Source organism: Vanessa atalanta, chromosome 7, assembly GCF_905147765.1.
Source record: "Vanessa atalanta chromosome 7, ilVanAtal1.2, whole genome shotgun sequence".
In the NCBI taxonomy this organism is placed as follows: Eukaryota; Metazoa; Arthropoda; class Insecta; order Lepidoptera; family Nymphalidae; genus Vanessa; species Vanessa atalanta.
In genome coordinates, this window is record NC_061877.1 from 877,799 (window position 1) to 898,116 (window position 20,318).

General features: G+C 32.0%; 1 protein-coding gene across 1 annotated transcript; it reads right to left on the minus strand.

Annotated features, from left to right (window-relative positions):
* Positions 1-1,767: 1,767 nt before the first annotated feature.
* LOC125065348 (carbonic anhydrase 1-like) lies at positions 1,768-19,997 on the minus strand. Its single transcript, XM_047672899.1, has 6 exons — positions 19,905-19,997; positions 18,687-18,836; positions 12,575-12,713; positions 11,779-11,975; positions 8,580-8,719; positions 1,768-1,901 (listed from the first exon to the last, which is right to left on the minus strand). Exons 1-6 carry the CDS (start codon positions 19,960-19,962, stop codon positions 1,776-1,778), a joined length of 810 nt encoding a protein of 269 aa, XP_047528855.1. The 5' UTR covers positions 19,963-19,997; the 3' UTR covers positions 1,768-1,775.
* Positions 19,998-20,318: the final 321 nt, after the last annotated feature.

Here is a 20,318-nt window from a genome sequence, read left to right on the forward strand (position 1 = left end):
AATACAGTGATTAAACGATATTAAATACGTTTTATTTTATGAATATCTCCATTGCACGCCCACATAGTCTTACAAATGTCGGATCAATCCCCGAACCCAACTGTTCGGCATCCTGCTTCTCCGACATATATATATAAATATATTTCATTGCGCATCGAGCAGAACATTATCTATAATTCTTATAAAATATTATAATAATTATATATATAAGAATTATAAATATCGTTTTATTTAAATAGTTAAGAACTTGTACTAACATTATGCCTATACCTATAGTAGCGGCACGCTATGATGGCCGTTTTGACGTTTGCCCGCTCATGAAGTTTCGTATTTAATAAATAATTACATCAAAGGAGCAAATTGTTGTTCTTTATTGTCAATAGTGACGTGCACTTAGTCATAAAATTTATCGAATGTGATTTCTAAACTACAAATATTAGGGTATCGCGAAGATAACTTTTTTTTTTTTTGCGTAAACGTGTACGTCACACTCTCACACTCGACGTCGTAGTCGGTGTTATATTTGTGTTGACAGTAAATATTTTATCTATTTTATAAATTATTTATTTTATTTTATTTATATATGTTTATTGTAATGTGTTTATAAAGTTATTCATTCTAATTCCAATTTTTGATTTAAATTGATTTCGTTCGAATATATTACTTAAATTTATTTTATATTTTTTTTATTAAACCTTTTTAAGCAGATACTACTTGCAACAAAAACTTGAATTAAATTACTTGCAAAAAAACAAAGATTTGAATATATTATATCGATAATAAATTTACATTTCACATCACTTTTTTAATGTGTCAAAACGGCCATCGTGCTTGCCGCTAGAATAATATCTTTTCATCGAAATTATCTCATCTCTGTTCGTAAAATACTCCAATAAGATTGTTTCTTATATAAAATTCTCAAGATAACTTTTGAAATAAAGTTTTCGGTTGTCAATGATAATTATTTACAAAAAATAATCCGATGATTGTTCCTGCCATTTCTTTCTCCTGAAAGCTGCTTTCCAAAACTCTTAGTTAAACATCGATTAAAAAATGCTTTATTGTAAAGTTCACTTGAATAAAATACATTGGATTTATGCAGATTGAGAAAGGTTTTGAGTATGGATGTGGATGGATATAGAGGTAGGGGACGACCCAAGAAACGATGGATGGATTGTGTGAAAAACGATATGGTTAGGAAGAATGTTACTTGTGAGATGACGTCTAACAGAGAAGTATGGAAGAAGAAGACATGCTTCGCCGACCCCAAGTAAAATTGGGATAAGGGCAGGAGGATTATGGATTTATGCAGATTATTAACACATTAATCCTGTTATTTCTATTAAAAGGTTAAAAGATCGGTGTAACTACAGTCAATCTAACTAATAACATCTTAGATGTAATGGAGCGATTGTTGTTGTAAGAAATATAACCATTATATTTATTCTATTTGCAAAGACAATCACCAATATGGTATAGTAAGCCAGTAGAGATATTCTAAAAGAAAAAAATCCAAACTCAAGACAACTATGCAAAACAAGAGCGTAAATTGTCAGAACGTGGTATGCGATATTGACTTATAATAAATATGAAATTTATAGTATAAACGTATCAAAATGGCATATCACCGTAAGTGTGTTGTCAACATTTCACATGTGAGACACTAAGTGAATTCTTACAGAATCGCACTGCAAATGCTCGTCTATAAGGAAGTAAAGGGAACGAAAAGTAGGCCAAGTAAATAGTAATAGTTTATTTTGTTCGTCATAAAACTGTCAGAGTTTAGCCTTGATCTGTTTCACATATATAACGGAGTGTCCGGGCGGATGTCGCTGCGTAGGCCTCACGTTCCTTTCTATTGGTACGCTGTCTGCTCCCTCCAATTGTCTTAAAAGCCCCAGCTGTGAAATTACCGTTTTTATTAGAATTGAGCATAATTTGAAAGCACTTTGGTAACAATTGGGAACTGGATACAAGTATCAAAACTGCTTGGACGCTGTGCAAGATAACATTATTTCAACATTTTATTTACATATTATTCATCATGTGCTATTATTAATAATTATTGAAGTTAGTTGAAGTTGATGCAACAATGGGGGGCTACTTCAGCATTAATGACTATGCTTTTTATCTATACTATAAATGCAAAAGTAACTCTGTCTGTCTGTTGCTCTTTCACAAACCACTGAAACGAATTTGATGAAATTTGGTACAAAGAAAGCTTGAGAGTTTTTTTATGCCTAACATCTGATGACCAACCCTTTAAATGGGAGCGAAGCCGCGGGCGAAAGCTAGTCATCTATTAGATACTAGTTTACATCCGTGGTTATGGCACCCGCATGTAAAGTTAGATTATGTGTTAGATAATCCTATGTACATGTTTCTGTACCTTGACAACATTAATGGGAAGTTTCATGATGATAATATCAATTCAGATTTTGATTTAATAAGTGTGATGAGTTCTTTAATAATATTCTTAGAACGAATCTTTTACGCGGCTTACAGTAGAGCGAGCTGTCAGATATCGTCTCGTAAGGAAAATGCGTTGAAAATGCCTTCAGGCTGCCCCCTTTTGCTCTTTCTGTTGTTTTCTTTTTTGTTTTGTACGTCTTTATATAAAATGATTTAAACTTATTTTTTGTTTATTGTTGTTCTTCACGAGATTTTTTTTTATTCCTTGTCAATTTATTATTATCAAGTGACGTTATTTATTGCATTGCATCTGTTATTTAATACGTTAATATATAGCGAAAAAGCATCCTACGCATCCTACGATACATTTATTTTTTATCATAAGTATTAATATTAAATAAGGCTCAAATTTTATATATAAATATTCACCTTACAACATAAATACGTTTTACTTTTACTTAATCTATTAAACAAAATGAAATTACAATAAAATGATTATAAGACTTCATACTACGAAACATCGAAACACATTGCTCGTAAGTGAAAAAATGTTTTGAAACTAAATTTAATTAATTTTAAAGAAAGCGAGTAACGATTTTGACTCACATATAAAATTTAAAAAACATATAAAATTAATATATAAAAACTGAAATTATGGAATCAATTACCCTGCATTGAAATTCATTTCCTCCCACGTGAATGAAAGGGTTTTGAAGATTTTTATTTGATTTTCCAGAGCGCCAGCAGGTACTCTGGTGCAAATGGGTGTACCAAAGGGTTCAATTTTAAGCCCTCTGCTGTTCTTAAATATAAATGATTTACCTTATTTTGTAAATAAGACTTGGGATTATGACGTTGTAAGCAGTGCTCTGTCGCGGGTTCTTGGTTGGTTTGAATTAAATAATTTCGTCCTAAATGCAAAAAGACACAGGGCTCTAATTATTATAAAAAACAGCAGTGTAAATTTGTTTATTTGAAAGGATCAACTATGCGAGTTTCTTGCCGTTTCTTCTCGCTGATTGCTTTCCGAAACGTATTTAACCGTTGACGATTCAAAAACGCTTCATTGTGAAGTTTACTTGAATAAAATTGATTTGATTTGATAAAGGGTTGTGTGCTATTTTCCTACTTATATATCTACATCACCATCAAAGTCGAATTTATCATACAATAAATATCTACATGCAATCTATTTGCCCATACTCTACTGTAATGATGATGATGAGGCTCTGACTCGTTCCGTCAACGACAGCCGTTCTCAAGGTAGAACAAGACTACTACTAAATTACTAAACATCATTCCCAAACATATCCATTCATTGTCATTACCATTTCTTGCCACACAGGCACACAAACCGTCATTCACAATTTACCCCCTTTTAGGAGTGAATTAAAAAAGTAGCCTAAGCCTTACCACTTTTCATATAAATCAGTTCAGCAGTTTAAACGTTAAGAGGTACCACACATAGTTATTTCCGCATTTAAAATATTATATTTCCGAAAAATCCAAGTCGCTATTTTTATTTACGGAATATATTTGTATTTGTTTAAAATAAAATTTGTGTTCGGAATCGAGCATAGTCTGATATATTTTGAATACTTAATTGCGTTCCGAGTAACGTGTGGTATTTTTAAAATGCAAATATTTTTTTCAATACTATTCTGTGTTATGACCTTATTTTTCAGAATTTGATTAAGGATTAAATTTACTTAGTGATATTATCGGATACTAAAATATAGTCACGTTTTTGACATTTGAATTGCGAAGCTTATTTAAATAAAAATGTAAAATGACGTTACATAGTTTTCCTGTTTCTCTCGTTATCATGTCGTTGTCATTGATGTACATATCAATGAGTATATCGCCCTCAACATTGTGCATATGATGTATAAAATTATAGTATTATTCGTTATTCCTTGCGCTAAACGCAAAGCATGCAACGCAAATCAATCAAAGTAAAGAACTATTTACTTCGATATATTTATCATATGTAGATCATGATAGTAACGCATTCAAACAAACTTTTTATCTTTAAAATTAAATGAGATCTCTAATTGAACGATAAATAACAATAAACAGAACAGAACCTTGAACTGACAACACCTGCGTCAAATTAAAAAAAGGTTCCTATTTTTTAATGGTTTCAATCGGCTCAAGTCTCCCCTTATTGAGATTAACTTATTACCAACTTCTTTATATAAAAGCCTGTCTATGTGAGTGTCTTATTACTGGCACTCTAGTAGAGCCTCGGCGTCTAACGAGGCAGCCATCTTGATTTTGTTTAGAAGGGAAATCGGAATGCACCAGTTCACTGTATGTATTAATCGCAATTCGCTATCAAGTATTTAATGATTAGTATATTGATTTAGTATGTTTGTTAATACCTGTTACTGGAAGATTGTAATAATGTTATAGGGGGCAAACGAGCAGGAGGCTCACCTGATGGAAAGTGATAACCACCGCCCATGGACATCTGCAACATCAGGGGGCTTGCAGATGCGTTGCCGGCCTTTTAGGAAGGAGTACACTCTTTTTTTGAAGGTTCCCAAGTCGTATCGGTTCGGAAAAACCTTAAGGTCTTAAAAATCGCACTGTTGTGGATTTTCGGACATCTAGGGTGGGTGAAATTTAGCATTTCGACGAGATATATATAGGCAAAACTGTCTTATTTATTATTTGATAATAGATTAAATATGCTTATCGGTATTCAATATTAGGATAGAGTACTTAATTGAGGGTAGATTTGTTATTATGAAATTAAAACCGTAAATTAATTGTGCACGTCGAAGTGATAAATAAAAATGCTTAAATTATGTCAGTACACAAGTGAGTGAAATGTAATTTCTGTTTTGAGTAATAAATATCTACAAGCATAAATAAATGAAATGAGTTAATTATTTGTTGTACTTAAACACTATAAACTAAAAAATATACTCGATTGGTTAGCCATTGGATCGAATATATATATAATTTGCACACATTACAATCATTGCGGTGTTTGTGTGTGCGTGGTTTGCAAGTCCTTCAAGTGCTTACTCTGAAAAGCAAACAATATAACAGTATTTGCTAGCAGTAGACCGCTTCAGTGTTTGTCTTCACGTAACACCTACTCAATTATTCCATGTGAACTCGACAAAGCTATAATATATTATTTTGTTACTTAGCTATATACGAGTATATATAAACAGTAAATATATATAGATATATAATATATTTGGCAAAATCGCATTGATACCAATGCAACAATGTGATTCTATATAGTGTTTTTTCTTCGATATGTAATTCCTATTTTAGTATACATATGATCTACTCTCCTTGTGCTCCGCCGAGCCATGAATGGGCGCCGGATGCGTTACATCGAAACGATCCCGCCGATCCGTGCTGTAGACGACCATCGCAGTGGTTTTAGTGGGTATGCCACAAATGCGGTTACCCGTGGGGTTCGTTTACCTTTCTAACGGTTTCCACTGCGTGGAAGAAAAGTCTACTCTGCTTATATTAAGAGAAGCATTGGGGTCTATAACACCTTCCACGATCTTTTACGTCACACGAGAATATTAATCAGAAAAAAATGAAAGGTACTTTCTTAAATTTCAGTCCGAAATCATCGGTCAGTTAAGTTTGTTCAGTTAATCTGTGATATTAATGACGTAATCCCTTGTTATTACAGATTATACATAAATAAATTATAGGAGGGAATTTTAGAACGTAAAATTAAAATAATTTAAACAATTTTTTTGCTTGTAAATTAAGTTTATTTATTTAAGACTGTAGAGAGAAGGTTTAAGTTAATTACGTTAATACTAAGTTAATAATTTACGGTTAGAATTTAAGTTTTCATATATTATTACGTTTATAGAGAAGATAATAAGTTTATTTTGCGTTAGAGACTGTTGGTCAATTAAATTATAATCCCGTTAATTTGAGAAGGTAATTGGATCTTTACTTAGTAGCGTATCATACTAATATTTTAAAATTGTATATTTTGTTTGTTTGTTTTTTCATGCAAAAAGTATTAATTAGTGTCTAAAATGTCACTAAAGTATCAATTCACTTGAATCCGTGTCGTTAACCCATTTCCTTTTTCCAATATACGAATTCTCCATTCTTCTTAGTGGCATTTTCTTAAATTTTAAATAATAAAATAAATAACATTTATTTTAAAGGGTGCCGCGAAATAATTATTCCAATTAGATTTTATTATCTCATTCTTTGGCTGTATTTATTTCGAAGTCATTTAAAGTAAGCAGGACTTTAAACTCAAGTATGAGGTTTTTTTTAAATTTAAAACTGACATATTAACTGTGGACGGCTGCAGTTTCCTGATTGAGGACGTCCAGATACCTGCTGGTGCTACTCTAAAGATGGCATACCTGTTCCCTTAAATATTAGCATTATCCACGTGTAAATGGAAATTTGGTGATGTACCCACTTCTATTTATATACAAACTTAATTTACACCGGCCTGGCGAACGGTGTTCTAAATTATTAAATATAAATTCATTTTTATCGTCAATGGCGCCTAAGTATTAATTTTAAATAAGATGAATTAATCTAAATTATAATAAATTGTTTTCCAAACGTTCTTTTATCCCAAGTGACCTACGCTAGCCGGCCTAATTTTTAGTTATAGAATAACTCAAAAACTGTAACTAAATTAAATAACTGTAAAACTATATTAAGATCTGCATTTTTAATAACTATATGTAAATATTTATATAAACAGAACTGCCAACTTCTTCCTCAAATCCCCACAGTTTTTTAACACAACAATGATCCGATTAAAGTCGAACATTTATATTTCAGTTTACAATTTCAGGATGGACGTAGACATCGCATGTTGCATATTTTGTGAAATCGCCTAATATGTTGACAAGAGTCGGAGAAAACATTGCGGCAGGCGAATTGCCATTTTGAAGCGAACGTTTCCAAAACCGGATACACTGAAATATTTGTATGTAAATCGACAGAAAAGTCAATGATCTATCTTTTCATAAACAAAATCATAACAATTGTTGCTTAGTCTTAGTCTCGAATTATTGATCGATAAATAACAAATTAATTGGAAGCTCTTGCTACCGTGATGAGGTTCGGAGGCCTGAGTTTCTGAGTTTTCAAAGTATAGTGCTGGTATCTGTATGTAATTTTTGATTCAACCTTTATAGGAATAACCATAAATAAGAATAAGAATTGAGAAATTTAAAGACACCTTTTTGGTGACAGTGGGTTTACACGCGTGAAAAATACGCGGATCATATTTTACGACAGCACAGAAAACAGTATGAATAGGTCTATTCATTGCCTTTATAATATTAGTGAATCTATACTAATACTATAAAGGCGAAAGTAATCTGTCGTTACCTCTTCACGCTTAAGCCGCTTGCATGAACCGATTTAAATAGGATAGATAAATAGTAAGTCCCTAGGAATAATATAGGCTATTTTCGTAATTAGCCCCTTCGAGGAGTTGAATTGGGGGTGACGGTTTGTGTGCTATTGGTAAAGTTTTATAAATATAACTTCGGTACAGATGCAGGTTCAGCTAGTGTTTATATGTTGGTTAAAGGGTTGAATGAATATTTTTTTAATTTTACCCGCACGAAATGGAGACGGATAGCTAGTTTATTAAGCAACTGATAAACATTTATTATTATTTATCGTAATATGCGTTTGAATAATACATTAAACTCGTAAACTAAACTACTATTAAGATTGAAATACTAAACTAAAATGAAGATGTAGATCACTTTGATCTTAATTACTGTTTACGAGTTCAAATATTTACGATCTCCTTTTATTACTTACGACTTATGTATGAAAATAAAACTTTGAAGATTTAAAAAGTTGTTAAAAGACGATTCGAATTTTGATTTATTTTTTTTATAATAAGAAATAACTGAAAACTCCTTTAAATTCCACCAATTAAAGGAGGTATAAATTATAACAATACCAAGAGGTATTGTTATAATTTGGAATTTGAATGGCCTGCTTTTATATTTGGGCTGGACAATGAAGTTCTGTGTCACGTATTAGGAAAGAAAATATTTAAAAAAAGAGAAATATAATATATGATTTTCGATAAATTATAACGTTTTGGATATTTTTATTAGAGAATTAACATATCAACCCTCTCTATGTTTATGGAGAATAATCCAAGTTCAAATTACCTGTTCCGTTCCAATTTGCACTGGTTTCTCGTATATTATCCAAGTGACACACTCAGTGTAGGGGGGTGTAGTTAGAGAACCCTTGTACGTCACGTAGCTCCCCGTTGTTACGTCTTCTCTGTTCATCCAGGCTAATGACTCTGTGGAATTGAAAAGTTGACGGTTGAACTTTTATTAAAACAATTTGCCACGGACAGTGACTCTCCATTGTAGAACACGTCACAATTGAAGACTATGATTTCAAATCTGGGTGAGCTTCACTAATTTTTATATGCTTAATTTGTGCTTATAATTGCCATCGTGCTCGACGTCGCCTATCTGTGTCGGATGTACATTGTAAACACTGATTTGCAGTGATAAGGATATTTATGCGTACTCATACTAATTTTGGTTAGAATTTGAAATGGTTTTTTTTGCTCCCATATTAAGGATAATCTAAATTTATAAAAAAAACTAATTGGTTTTTTTTTTTGAGTTGAATATAAGTTTTTAGTCAAAATTTGCAACGTCATTTAATATAATTATTTATTCTTGGCCCAATGGTTAGAGCGCGTGCATCTTAACCGATGATTTCGGGTTCAAACCCAGACAGCCACCATCTAATTTTCATGTGCTTAATTCGTGTTAATAATTCATCTCGTGCTCGGCGGTGAAGGAAAACATCGTGAGGAAACCTGCATGTGCCTAATTTCAACGAAATTTTGCCACATGTGTATTCCACCAAAGCGCATTGGAACAGCGTCATGGAATATGCTCCAAACCTTCTCCTCGAAGGCAGAGGAGGACTTAGCCCAGCAGTGGGAAGTTTACAGGCTGTTAATGTAATGTAAATAGGTATATTCCTTGAAAACGAAAGGTTCAGATTTCTCATAAAAAAAAATTTAAACATTTTTGTATGTAAATCAACTGAAACACGCTTTCTAAAATGATGTATTATATCTGCCGAAGGCGTAATAATTAATCACACGAAATGTATATGACTAAGAGTAAATATGTCGATTCTAATTAAATTTACGGAGGTAAATAATTGGATGAACGTATCAGTCTCAAGCCAGTTTAGGATATACATTCATACATACTTTAAAATATTCTTATTTACAATATTTTCGACGTTTCTCAACATATTCCGCTTATTTTTATATCATGCTCTATCTAATTAAACCGAATAAATTATAATTGATAAAATAAAATCCTTTTTTTATAGTTGATCGTAATTTTTTTAATTTTCTAAACAAGGTGAAACAAAACATATATACTAAAATATGAGCCTGTTTGTTAAATAATTAACTTAATTTAAATAATCTAAAGACTAGTTGAGATCCATCAATTTTCAGTCTTAAGAATCGTAATGAAATTACTGATGTAAGATAGGTGCTGATACTGATACGTGCGGCGTGATTCTCTACTTTCGTTTCCTGACTGTTGATTCTCTCTCGTAATAATTCTCCACATTATAAAAGTCAAAATTTCAATGTATTTTTTGCCGTCTCTCTCTCTCTCAGTCGTTTCACGCACACTAACATCGTTTTCAAGAACAAATGTCACTCACTCACACTCATGCGTCCCGCTAATAATTTAAGGTAAAGGAGAACGTGAACACATTAATCCCTTCTCCTTTGCACCCTTTAAGTCCAATTATTAAAAAAAAATATCCGTTTTTGACAATTCGGATTTAATGAAAACTCTCTGTTACTATTAGCGTTCCTTTTATGAAAATTGATTTACCAAATTAAAAAGAATATTTTGGTTTAGTTGATGTTTATAATTAATTGATATTTAATAGTTAAAATAACATTTTTAAGAGATAATTTACAACACACAAGAGATACTTATTACAATACTAGCCGGTGCCGGAGACTCCGTTCGCGACTTTAAGTCTCAAAAGTAGGGGTATTATATGGTTGACATATCTGTGTATCTTTGCTCCTGTCGTGGCATTGTAGTTTCCAAATGGATGGACAGTTTTTTTTTTTGTTGATGGATGACATATTTGAGTGCTTTGCCATCGATAAAAATCAAACCACTAAAAACCAAACGTTTTAAATTTATCATTTAGACTCTTAATATTGAAAAGTCACGATGTATTTGTAACTGCGTAATGTATATCACACGATATTACATTATGTTCATTGTATTATAAATGTTGTGTGTTTATTGTGTGTTGTATTTTAATGTTTTATTAAAACGATATGTATAAAAATCTTCGAAGCACGCTGCACTTTTAGAAGTTGTACGATGAAGTTTTTTGCATTCGCTAACAAATTTCATACAACTATACAATTTTTATATATATTTTTAACTATAATATTCTAACTATTTTTGATTCTAAAATTCAGCTTATTTATTATAGATTAAATGTTATAAAATAGACAAAAAATAAATTATCATAAAACTTATATTATTCCTCATATGATAAGATACGCGTTATTTTTTTTCAATCGAATCGTTATATAATTTTATCGATATTACAATATAATGCAATTAGATCAGTTAATTCGTTAACATCGAGATAAAATCTATTTAATTATGAAGCAATATCATGAAAGCTACTAATTATGCGTACATTTGTAAAATATTTACGTCAAACAGATGCAATTATTTTTGATCTGTATAAGATATGTTAGGAGTAAAATTTCAATTTCAAATTTGAAAACAACTTTTCGTGTCACGTTTTATATCAATGTTATTTTTTTTTTTTTAATTCTGTCTTTTATTTGTACCAAGAGGGCAGATTATTTCGCCAATGTCACGTGCAATGGAGAAGACAAGCTGAACATTGAACGGTACGGTCGAGATTACAGGCTTAATTCAATTTTAAAGGCATAATAGTAAATCTCTGTTTAATCAATGTTAATAAATAAAAATAAACATTCATTCACGGTGTAATGTATATTTCATTCTTTAAAACTTAAGGCTCATTTTTCAATAAAGTTTTTGACGATTAATTTTTACCATCTCAATTCATCTGATATTTATGTAAGATTTACTGCTTATTTTAGAACGATATACAAGGAGTATGTTACAGTAAAACTAACAGAGCGTAAATTTCCCACTACTGGGCGAAGGCATTTTGTCATCTTCAAGAAACCCCTCGCACGGCTTATGACGTTGTTCAAATACGGATTCTTGGGTATACTATCACTATCTATCACATCACTGAGATAATGATTGGTGTCATAATAAAATAAATCGCACAAACCTGCTGAAACTACCACGCTATGTTCAGGCTTTCTGATTTGTTCCAATCCTTCTACAAACATGTCAAAACTTGGATTCGGCGCGTCAGCTGCCTCTAATAAATAACCAACTACGGCTAATCCATCCGCGTGCTCCACTGCTGCTTCTAAAGATTCGTATTTACTGTTGTAATGGACTAGGTGGCACTCTGCTGCATAACTGAAAAATGTAAATGTATTTTTCGTTCTCAATTCTATTAATATGTAGAAATTATTTTTTACAGTGCTTCGAGACTATTGCATTACGTTTTGGAAAATTTTCCGAAAAACACCCATAAAAAGATCATGAAAATTGTGTTTTTATGGCACAAGTGGCAAAGAGTAGTAGCTTATGACAACTGCAAATATAGTAATATTTATGTTGGTGCGGGCGATGTTTTTTTAAAACCTTTTGGAAATATATTTTCCCTTCGATCGCTTCCTATCAGAAACCGAGGTGTTAGTGAGTTAAAAGTATCAAATGGGTCCTTTTTTATCTCGCTGGAAACTCATTTACGCGTTTCTCCCACACGAAGGAGGGGTTTTGTCAACAAGTGCTAAGTGTACCAGAATACTTAAAAAACCAGTAGTACCCGTTTCATCTTACCTACATAAGCAAGCAAGGGCCTCGAAGCTCAACGGGGGAAATGAGGTTCTCTGTATCTCGGGAACCACTCTACTCCCGACGACATTTATAGCGGGAAGGGAAAGTGTGAATAGCGCCAAGTGCCTATGGGCCTCGACCACTCATCTGGTAAAATAAATTTAAATAAAACTTACCCGTGCCCGTCCAGTACGTGTTCGCATCCAGTGAAATCATCAACCGACCAATGAAAGTGCATCTGTTCGAAGATATAGTCGCCAATAAGTGGCCCTCCGCTTAGACGGGGCCGTGTTGGTGAATCCAGTGTAAAATACGCTGTAAAAGAAAGAATAATTATATTAATAACCTATTAGAAACAAATGTTTTAATCGTTTGTTTTCTGAAGAATTTATAACGTAAATACTTCATTCTAAAGGAGACAATTTATTTTTCTAATAAATGAAATATGTTGTAAAGTATGCCCGATACTACTTTTGTGTTCCGGTTTAAACGGTGAGTGAGTGAGCCGGTGTAATTACAAGCAATATAAGGGAATATCGTCTTAGTTTCCAAGGACGAAGGGTTAATATTTCTAAGTGCCAATGTCTATGCGCGATGATGACAACTAACCTCTATGGTTAGTTGTCACCATAGAGGTTAGTTGTCACCATAACGTAAGTATATCTCATTTGCAAACTTTCATTCCAAATTTAAAAACAAAATTTTTCTACTCTAAAGTATCCATGTCTTGTAACGTAGCAATGTAGATATTTTAAACAGATTCTGAAAATGGAATTCCTGTTTTGTAAATATATCAACAGCATTATCCTTACAATGCAAACAAAAGTTTAATCTTATAAGTTCGAATAAAGCCAATATTTGTTGTATTCAAAGTCAAACATTTTTTAATCACCAGGAAAATACACCTTATACCTCTACTGGTTAATAGCTACACGTTCCAAATTCACGTGATGGTGTTTTGTTTTAAGGAGACATCCCAAGATTTAAATAGACATCTATACGGTTTGATCAATCGTCATGAATGATGGAAAATAATTATTGTATTTACAATAGAAAAGTTTTTTCGTACTATCCAATTTTAACTCGAGGCTCTGGTGCTGCAGCATATCAAATTCTACAAAATCAGACCGACTGAGGCAATTGATATATTATGTAAACACACGGGACAACGCCTGCCGAGCTTATGAAGTACATTTATAATAATTAAACATGACTGTACTCAATTTTTTTGTTAATTTCTATATCCACAGACATGTTACCTGTGAATTTAGTATCTTATATTTAATTTGTCTTTTTTTTGTGCTAGCATACTTTTTTTATTACCGGGCCGAATTACAATTTAAGTTTGTGGATTAATAACTATTTTTTAATCGATTTATGGTATTCATAAGCAATATAAATAACTGTCTGCTAAGAAGTCGTAGATTCCACTCTGTGTTTACATAATATAATCTTTTATATAGTCGTAGATTAAAATAAAACGTACCCAATACTAATCACATTCCTTACATACATGGGACTTAGAATTTTTGACAAACCACGAGGTTAGAGATTTTGTCAATTGTTCAATATATTGGTGACGAGGTATGGTGCTTGTTATACCAACACACGGCTCCGCGATTTTTGGAATAATATTATGAATATTAAAATATGGTACAATATTTATTTACAATTATTTAATTTTAGAATATAACTAAACATCATATCCAAAGGTCAAATCCTGACCGCATCAAATCGTGGCCAGAATGCTAGCAGTATTTTCCCGTTGAATCGCAATTCCGATCATCTGAGCAAAAACTGAACATCCCCGTCTCCAGTCGAAGCGATAAAGCGAGGTGTTATAATCAATCACAATGTTGAGAATTGATTTAAAAAAAGTTGTAATTTTATAAATGTACGATATAAAATTTAGATCATTCGATTCTACTAAACATGAAAAATTGAGAGGATTTGAAATTCAATTAAAATTGAAAGCTGAATATGTTTTTAAATATAACAAAAGTACATAATCAGTCATTGTTATGCTAATACCTAAGATTATGACATTTATTTTGATAAGGATTTAAAAATGATAAATGTTTTAAGCTGATCACACCGGAGTTTTGTAAACATTGTTTATATATAAAGTATTCTTAGATTTATAATATTATCTCTGCGATTATTCTATAGCGTTGATATTTCTATTCAGTATTTACTATCTTTCCCTACATACGTTTTCTTACTCTTATATATCTATATCTCCTTTTATTTTATTTGAACGGAACGGACATAAATGTCACTTTATATATTATCACAATGATTAATATAATAAGTATACATGTATTATTTCTCGTTGGTCTAGTTACTAGTTTATATGGCCACAAATTTTTGAGGTCCTGGGTTCATTAAAAATCTATTGGAAATAAGCAATGTTCACACTCCGTTGCCTTACAATGCACATGACACTTTTGGTTACGTCCTGAACTCTCCATTTGTGTGGGATTGCCGTTCCGTCGGATTATGAGAGTACGGAAATAAAGTTTTACTTATTTAAATATATTATTTTTATAGATTATCACTATTTTACATACTTATTCACAACATTTCTTTTAAATTATAAAATACCTACATAAATATATAATATAAAAGATCGCTTACGTAATAAGATAATCGTATCGGAATTTATTTATTACAATACTAGCTGAACTCATTACTGGCTTTGCTTGCATGAAATTTATAAAACTTTACGTATACAAGATTATATAGATGAAAATGAACTACTGAGTTTCTTGCCGGTTCTTGTCGGTAGTGTCTGCATTCCACGCTGGTGGTGGCTTCACTTAATACAGTTTGTTAAATAACGATTCAAAAGTGCTTGTAAAAGCTTACTTGAATAAACTATATTTTGATTTTGAGCATACAAGGCATTGCCGCAATTTAGCTCCTTGAGAAGTAAAAATAGGACCCCCGGGACTCAAACTATCTCCATAGCAAATATCATCTAAATCGGTTCAGCAGTTTAAGCCTAAAGAGATAACAGACAAAGATACTTTCGCATTTATAATATTAGTATAGATTAATAAACGTCATAATACGTTAAAAAAATAAAACGATAGTAAACCCCCTTAAATCCATTTTTGACGTGCTCTGATAAAAGTGCCAAGATGCTCGTAATAGCGAAGTGATGAATAGCACGTGTTTTATTCTTATCTCTTGACGTATTTGCTAACTGTATTGATGACCAAGAATTCTTTAGATAAATAAATAGAGGCCAATTTAGTGTATTGAATTGTATAATTTAGTATTTACCTTCAAAGCCGGTGTTTATGGAGTTTGATATATTGGGAAAGTTATTCCAAATTTAAAATTTTGGTTATTCTTTGGTTTCATAACTGATTTCAGAACCAAATAAAAGAAAATCATTTCTTTAATAATAATTGGAAATAATAATCATTAAGATATAATGCCAAATATCAAAGCCGGTGTTTATGGAGTTTGATATATTGGGAAAGTTATTCCAAAATTAAAATTTTGGTTATTCTTTTGTTTCAGAGCAATTTATGATGATATGTTTTACACCAAGTTAGGTGGTTTTAGTTGGTGGTTGTGCTACACTTTACTTAGTGGTAAGATTTTGGATATTCTACTGCGAAACAGCAAGTACAAGAGATATATCACCACACTGCACTGTTGATGTACAGAATATACAACGTTTATTACAGTGGCAATGTCTATGAGAAGTGGTGACCGCTTACCCATTTGCCCGTTTGAAAAAGCTTGTTCTAACAAACTGGTTCGAAGCGGATTGCTGGACAAACACGTGACAGAATTTACCGACCGTATATTTTATCATGGCGTTTTCCGATAACGAGATGAACGATAAAAATAAATTAAGTTCATGAAAATTTTGAGGTTCTCCCCGGCTAGAATCTAATGTGAAATATATTCTAAGCGGTACAATTTTTTTATAATATAATACAGCATATTGTTCTTCTTTAGGAATTATAGAAGACGAATTACAAATCAAGGTTTAAGCACAGCTTTTATCTTTTTTCAATCAGTTCAATCAGACTGTTGTAACTCTTTATGCGATTTTGTTTATAATATATATGCGCTTATCTGTGTGTGCATTAATATAATTGCATCATAATGAGTTGGAGCTAGTAAACATCTGGTAAATGAGATCGGAGTAATTGAGCTTCGATAGTAAAACTACTGCTTGAAGGTACGTGAATCTACACGCCTTGTAGCAACAGCGCCAATATATTTGTAACAAGATTGCAAACAAAATAATTCGAAAATAATTAAACTGAATAATGAAGAGAATACAAGTGAAATCTGCGTATTATTTTGTGCTTCAAATTTCCATGACAAAAGTTTAATCAATATATCAATTAATTATCGTAGTACCAACAAACAAATCTTACAATTATCTGTGGCACAAGCTTCCAATTAATTTCTTATTCTTAGGATAAATAAAGAATATTTATATGGAAGGAAAATCATACGAAGTGTAGTGTTAAGAGATAAAACATGTAACTGGACATATAACATATACTGCTCAGACACGAACAACTATCACATTTCTTTACTAATATTATAAATACGAAAATGACTCTGTCTGTTACCTCGTCATACTTAAACCGCATATATTAGAGCCGATGTTATAAAATTGGGGGTGACAGATTTTATGCTATACATATTTTTATACATTTCAAAAAGCTGGCGGGTAAAGTTCAACTAGTACTTTATAAATAACCCCATTACAAACACTGCAAAGAAAAAGAATGTTTTTATTTTGGACCAGGAAGTCACTCGTATGTAAAAATGCAAAACGGCTCACCGAAGCATGAAAGTAATATGAAATAAATAATATATTTCATATTACTTGCCTCGGTGGTAGGTGGTAGGGCTTTGTTATGTTTCCGTTTAAAGGGCAAGTGAGTCTGTATAACTGCAGCCACAGGGAGATAAAATCTCAGTTCTAATGGTTAGGGGCCCATGACGATTAATTAATTTTATGGTTCCAATGTCTATCGGTGGTAATAACAACATACCATTAGATGTCACATAGTTGGCCAGATAGCCTACCTATTCCATAAAAAGAATATACTATATAATGATTATCTTAATTACTCATAAACGGTTACGTCATTATGATGTAAGCGTGAAAACTGATAAAAAATCTTGCGCTAAGGAGGGATTACCCTCTTTTACAAACCACAACGCGAGATTTGATGAACTCGTCGAAAATCGTAAAGTCGCAATTTTTTACGACCATTTTTAATTTTTAATCTCTCAGAGCGTTATTTGAAACCGGCTTTCATTTTTCTATAAGTTTCTTAACGTCTTTTTATCCAGCTTCTTGATTAATTTTCCTCAAAGGTGAACTGGAAAATATCCTATTTATAAATATAGAAGGCCTATGATCTGGCTGAGAAATAAGTATGACAATAGAGCTTTATTTATGTAATAGGTAGACGGGCTGGTAAATGGACCACCTGTTGGTAAGTGGTCATCACCGCCCATGGGAACACTGGGAGCTATGATGTTATATCCCTTGTTCCTGTACACTGGCTCACTCAACCTTCAAATTGAAACATAGCAATACGAAGTTTTGCTATTTGGCGGTAGAAAAACTGATTAGTGGATGGTACCTACACAGACGAGCTTACTAAAATCCACCACAAAGTAAAATACGTTTTTAAGAAAATCAACTGACCCATCAACTGGCAGCGCAGTGATACTTGACTTGTATAACAGCCGAGATGGCTAAAATGTGTAAATAATATCGTGCTTGGCGGTAAAGGAAAACATCATCAAGAAACCCGCATATATCGGTTGAAAAAGCTGGCACCTGTGTATAAATCCACCAAACAACGGGGCCGAAGGAGTTGCTAATCTTGTCCTAAAGAGAAGAAGGTTAGTCCAGCCGTGAGACATTTACAGTAATTTACATAAGTTATTAAGTTTTTTTTATCATGAACTTCTACGTAACAGACCGATGTTTGGCAGTTGGCTGCGTTAACTCTCCCTCGTCTTGGAAAGTGAAATATAAAATTCAAGAACTAGAGAATACATAATACATCCTGTTCAGTATTCGTTAAGTTAATTTTCATAGAAAATGGCCACTTTGGTCGTAAATGGCCAGCAGTAACAATTGATCACGAATATTTTTGTTTAGTTACCTCAAAATAGAATAGTTTAAAAAAATTAGTAAGGAATTTGCTTATATAAGTTAGGCATTCGATAGTAGAATGATAAAATATCCTTTTTACTTTAATACGATCAAGGAATAAAAAAAGATACCTGTTTGTCCTGTATTGAGTAGAACACCATTGGAGTCGTTGTCCCAATAGCGCTTGAAGCGGAGTGGTTCCAGCGATGACCAGGTTGGACAACGCTGGACAGCAATAGCGATAGGTGACTGAGAGGCTCGGAGTTTTGAAATCTGTTCCGCTGTCGAATAAATATTTTAATAACACATAGTACCTATTTTAATAAGTTTATTAAAAAAGTATGTGTGTTAAATGGCTCTTGGAAACCTAAGGTTACATCTACATCTACATTTAATTTGTCATTCATTTTATCAATATTTATTTACTTATTGTACCGTTTGGAATTACGATTCTACCGGAAAGAACCGACAAAACATATATTCACTGACTGAGACTGAGAAATCATAATTCATTCAAAAAGTCTTGTCGTCGGTTTGGCATTTAAAAATTACGATTAAGTTGGTTGAATACTCATCAATTAGTCTACAGTTTCAATGTTTAAGGGTAGCGAGAACAAGTACCGCAAATTCCAAAAAAAAAAGAAATTATTTGAAAAGGACATATTTATTTCGAAACGCGAAAAAAGGGAATTAAACAATAAACAATATAACGTCCAACTCATATTTATCATGATTGAGTGGGTTAGATAATATCAGTATTTAATATCTTCAACATAAGTGTATTAAATAAATACATCAATACAATAAATTTCTGAGAAAAAAAAATGCATTTAATGCATTCTCGTTAACATAACTATAATCTCTTATATAAGCGATGTTCTTGGCAATCTTACATATTACATCCGATTAAGTTGAAAATTTTGTTAATATGGGCACTACTATAGAGGATTCTGAATGAAAAATATTAATTAGTTTAAAATAAGAACACAAGGATTTCAAAATATATTCAATTTAAAACGGATTCGCGGTACTTTTTTGTAACGATAAAACATGAGATAAATATTATAAAATTTACAAGAGAAGATAAAACATTAGACGATCGAATAAATCTGATCTTATCCTCAGAGCGAAGTTTCTTAAACATTCTTGAAACTTCTTTCACTAAAGATGATCTGAGTGTTATGCAATTCAACGTTCATAAAACGTTCAACAAGGAAGTTCGATCGATTTTTCTTCGAGTTCTCTTTACTCAGTTCAAAGTTCGATTTCACTATTTTACTAAACACACTATCATAGATAAAACTGCTATCAACTGAATCCTTAATTATGTATACAAATATTTTACTTACCATCTGAAGCTGCTGTATTTGATGGGCAAACTTTAATTGACCTTGGTTTTGGTGACATTATATTAAAATTATATGTAAAACAGTCTATATGTATATCCTATGTAAGCGTTTTGGTTAGTAGTGGATCAAAATCGTTGAATTGTAAGTCGAAAAATGGACGATTAGATAAAAGAATCCCATTATCTTTGGTTGACAACGAAATTATTTAATACAGACATGTTTTCAGATAAAGAAATCAAATCAAATACTTTACGATATTGTAAACAAATACGTCATATTATTTTAATAAATATTTAAAAATAAAAAAATAAAATCGTTAATTAACAGTACAAAAATCTGGTTAAAATTTAAAAGGTTTGCCGTGTTTCGGTTCGAGTGATGAAAGAGCCAGTGTAATTACAGGAACAAGCGATT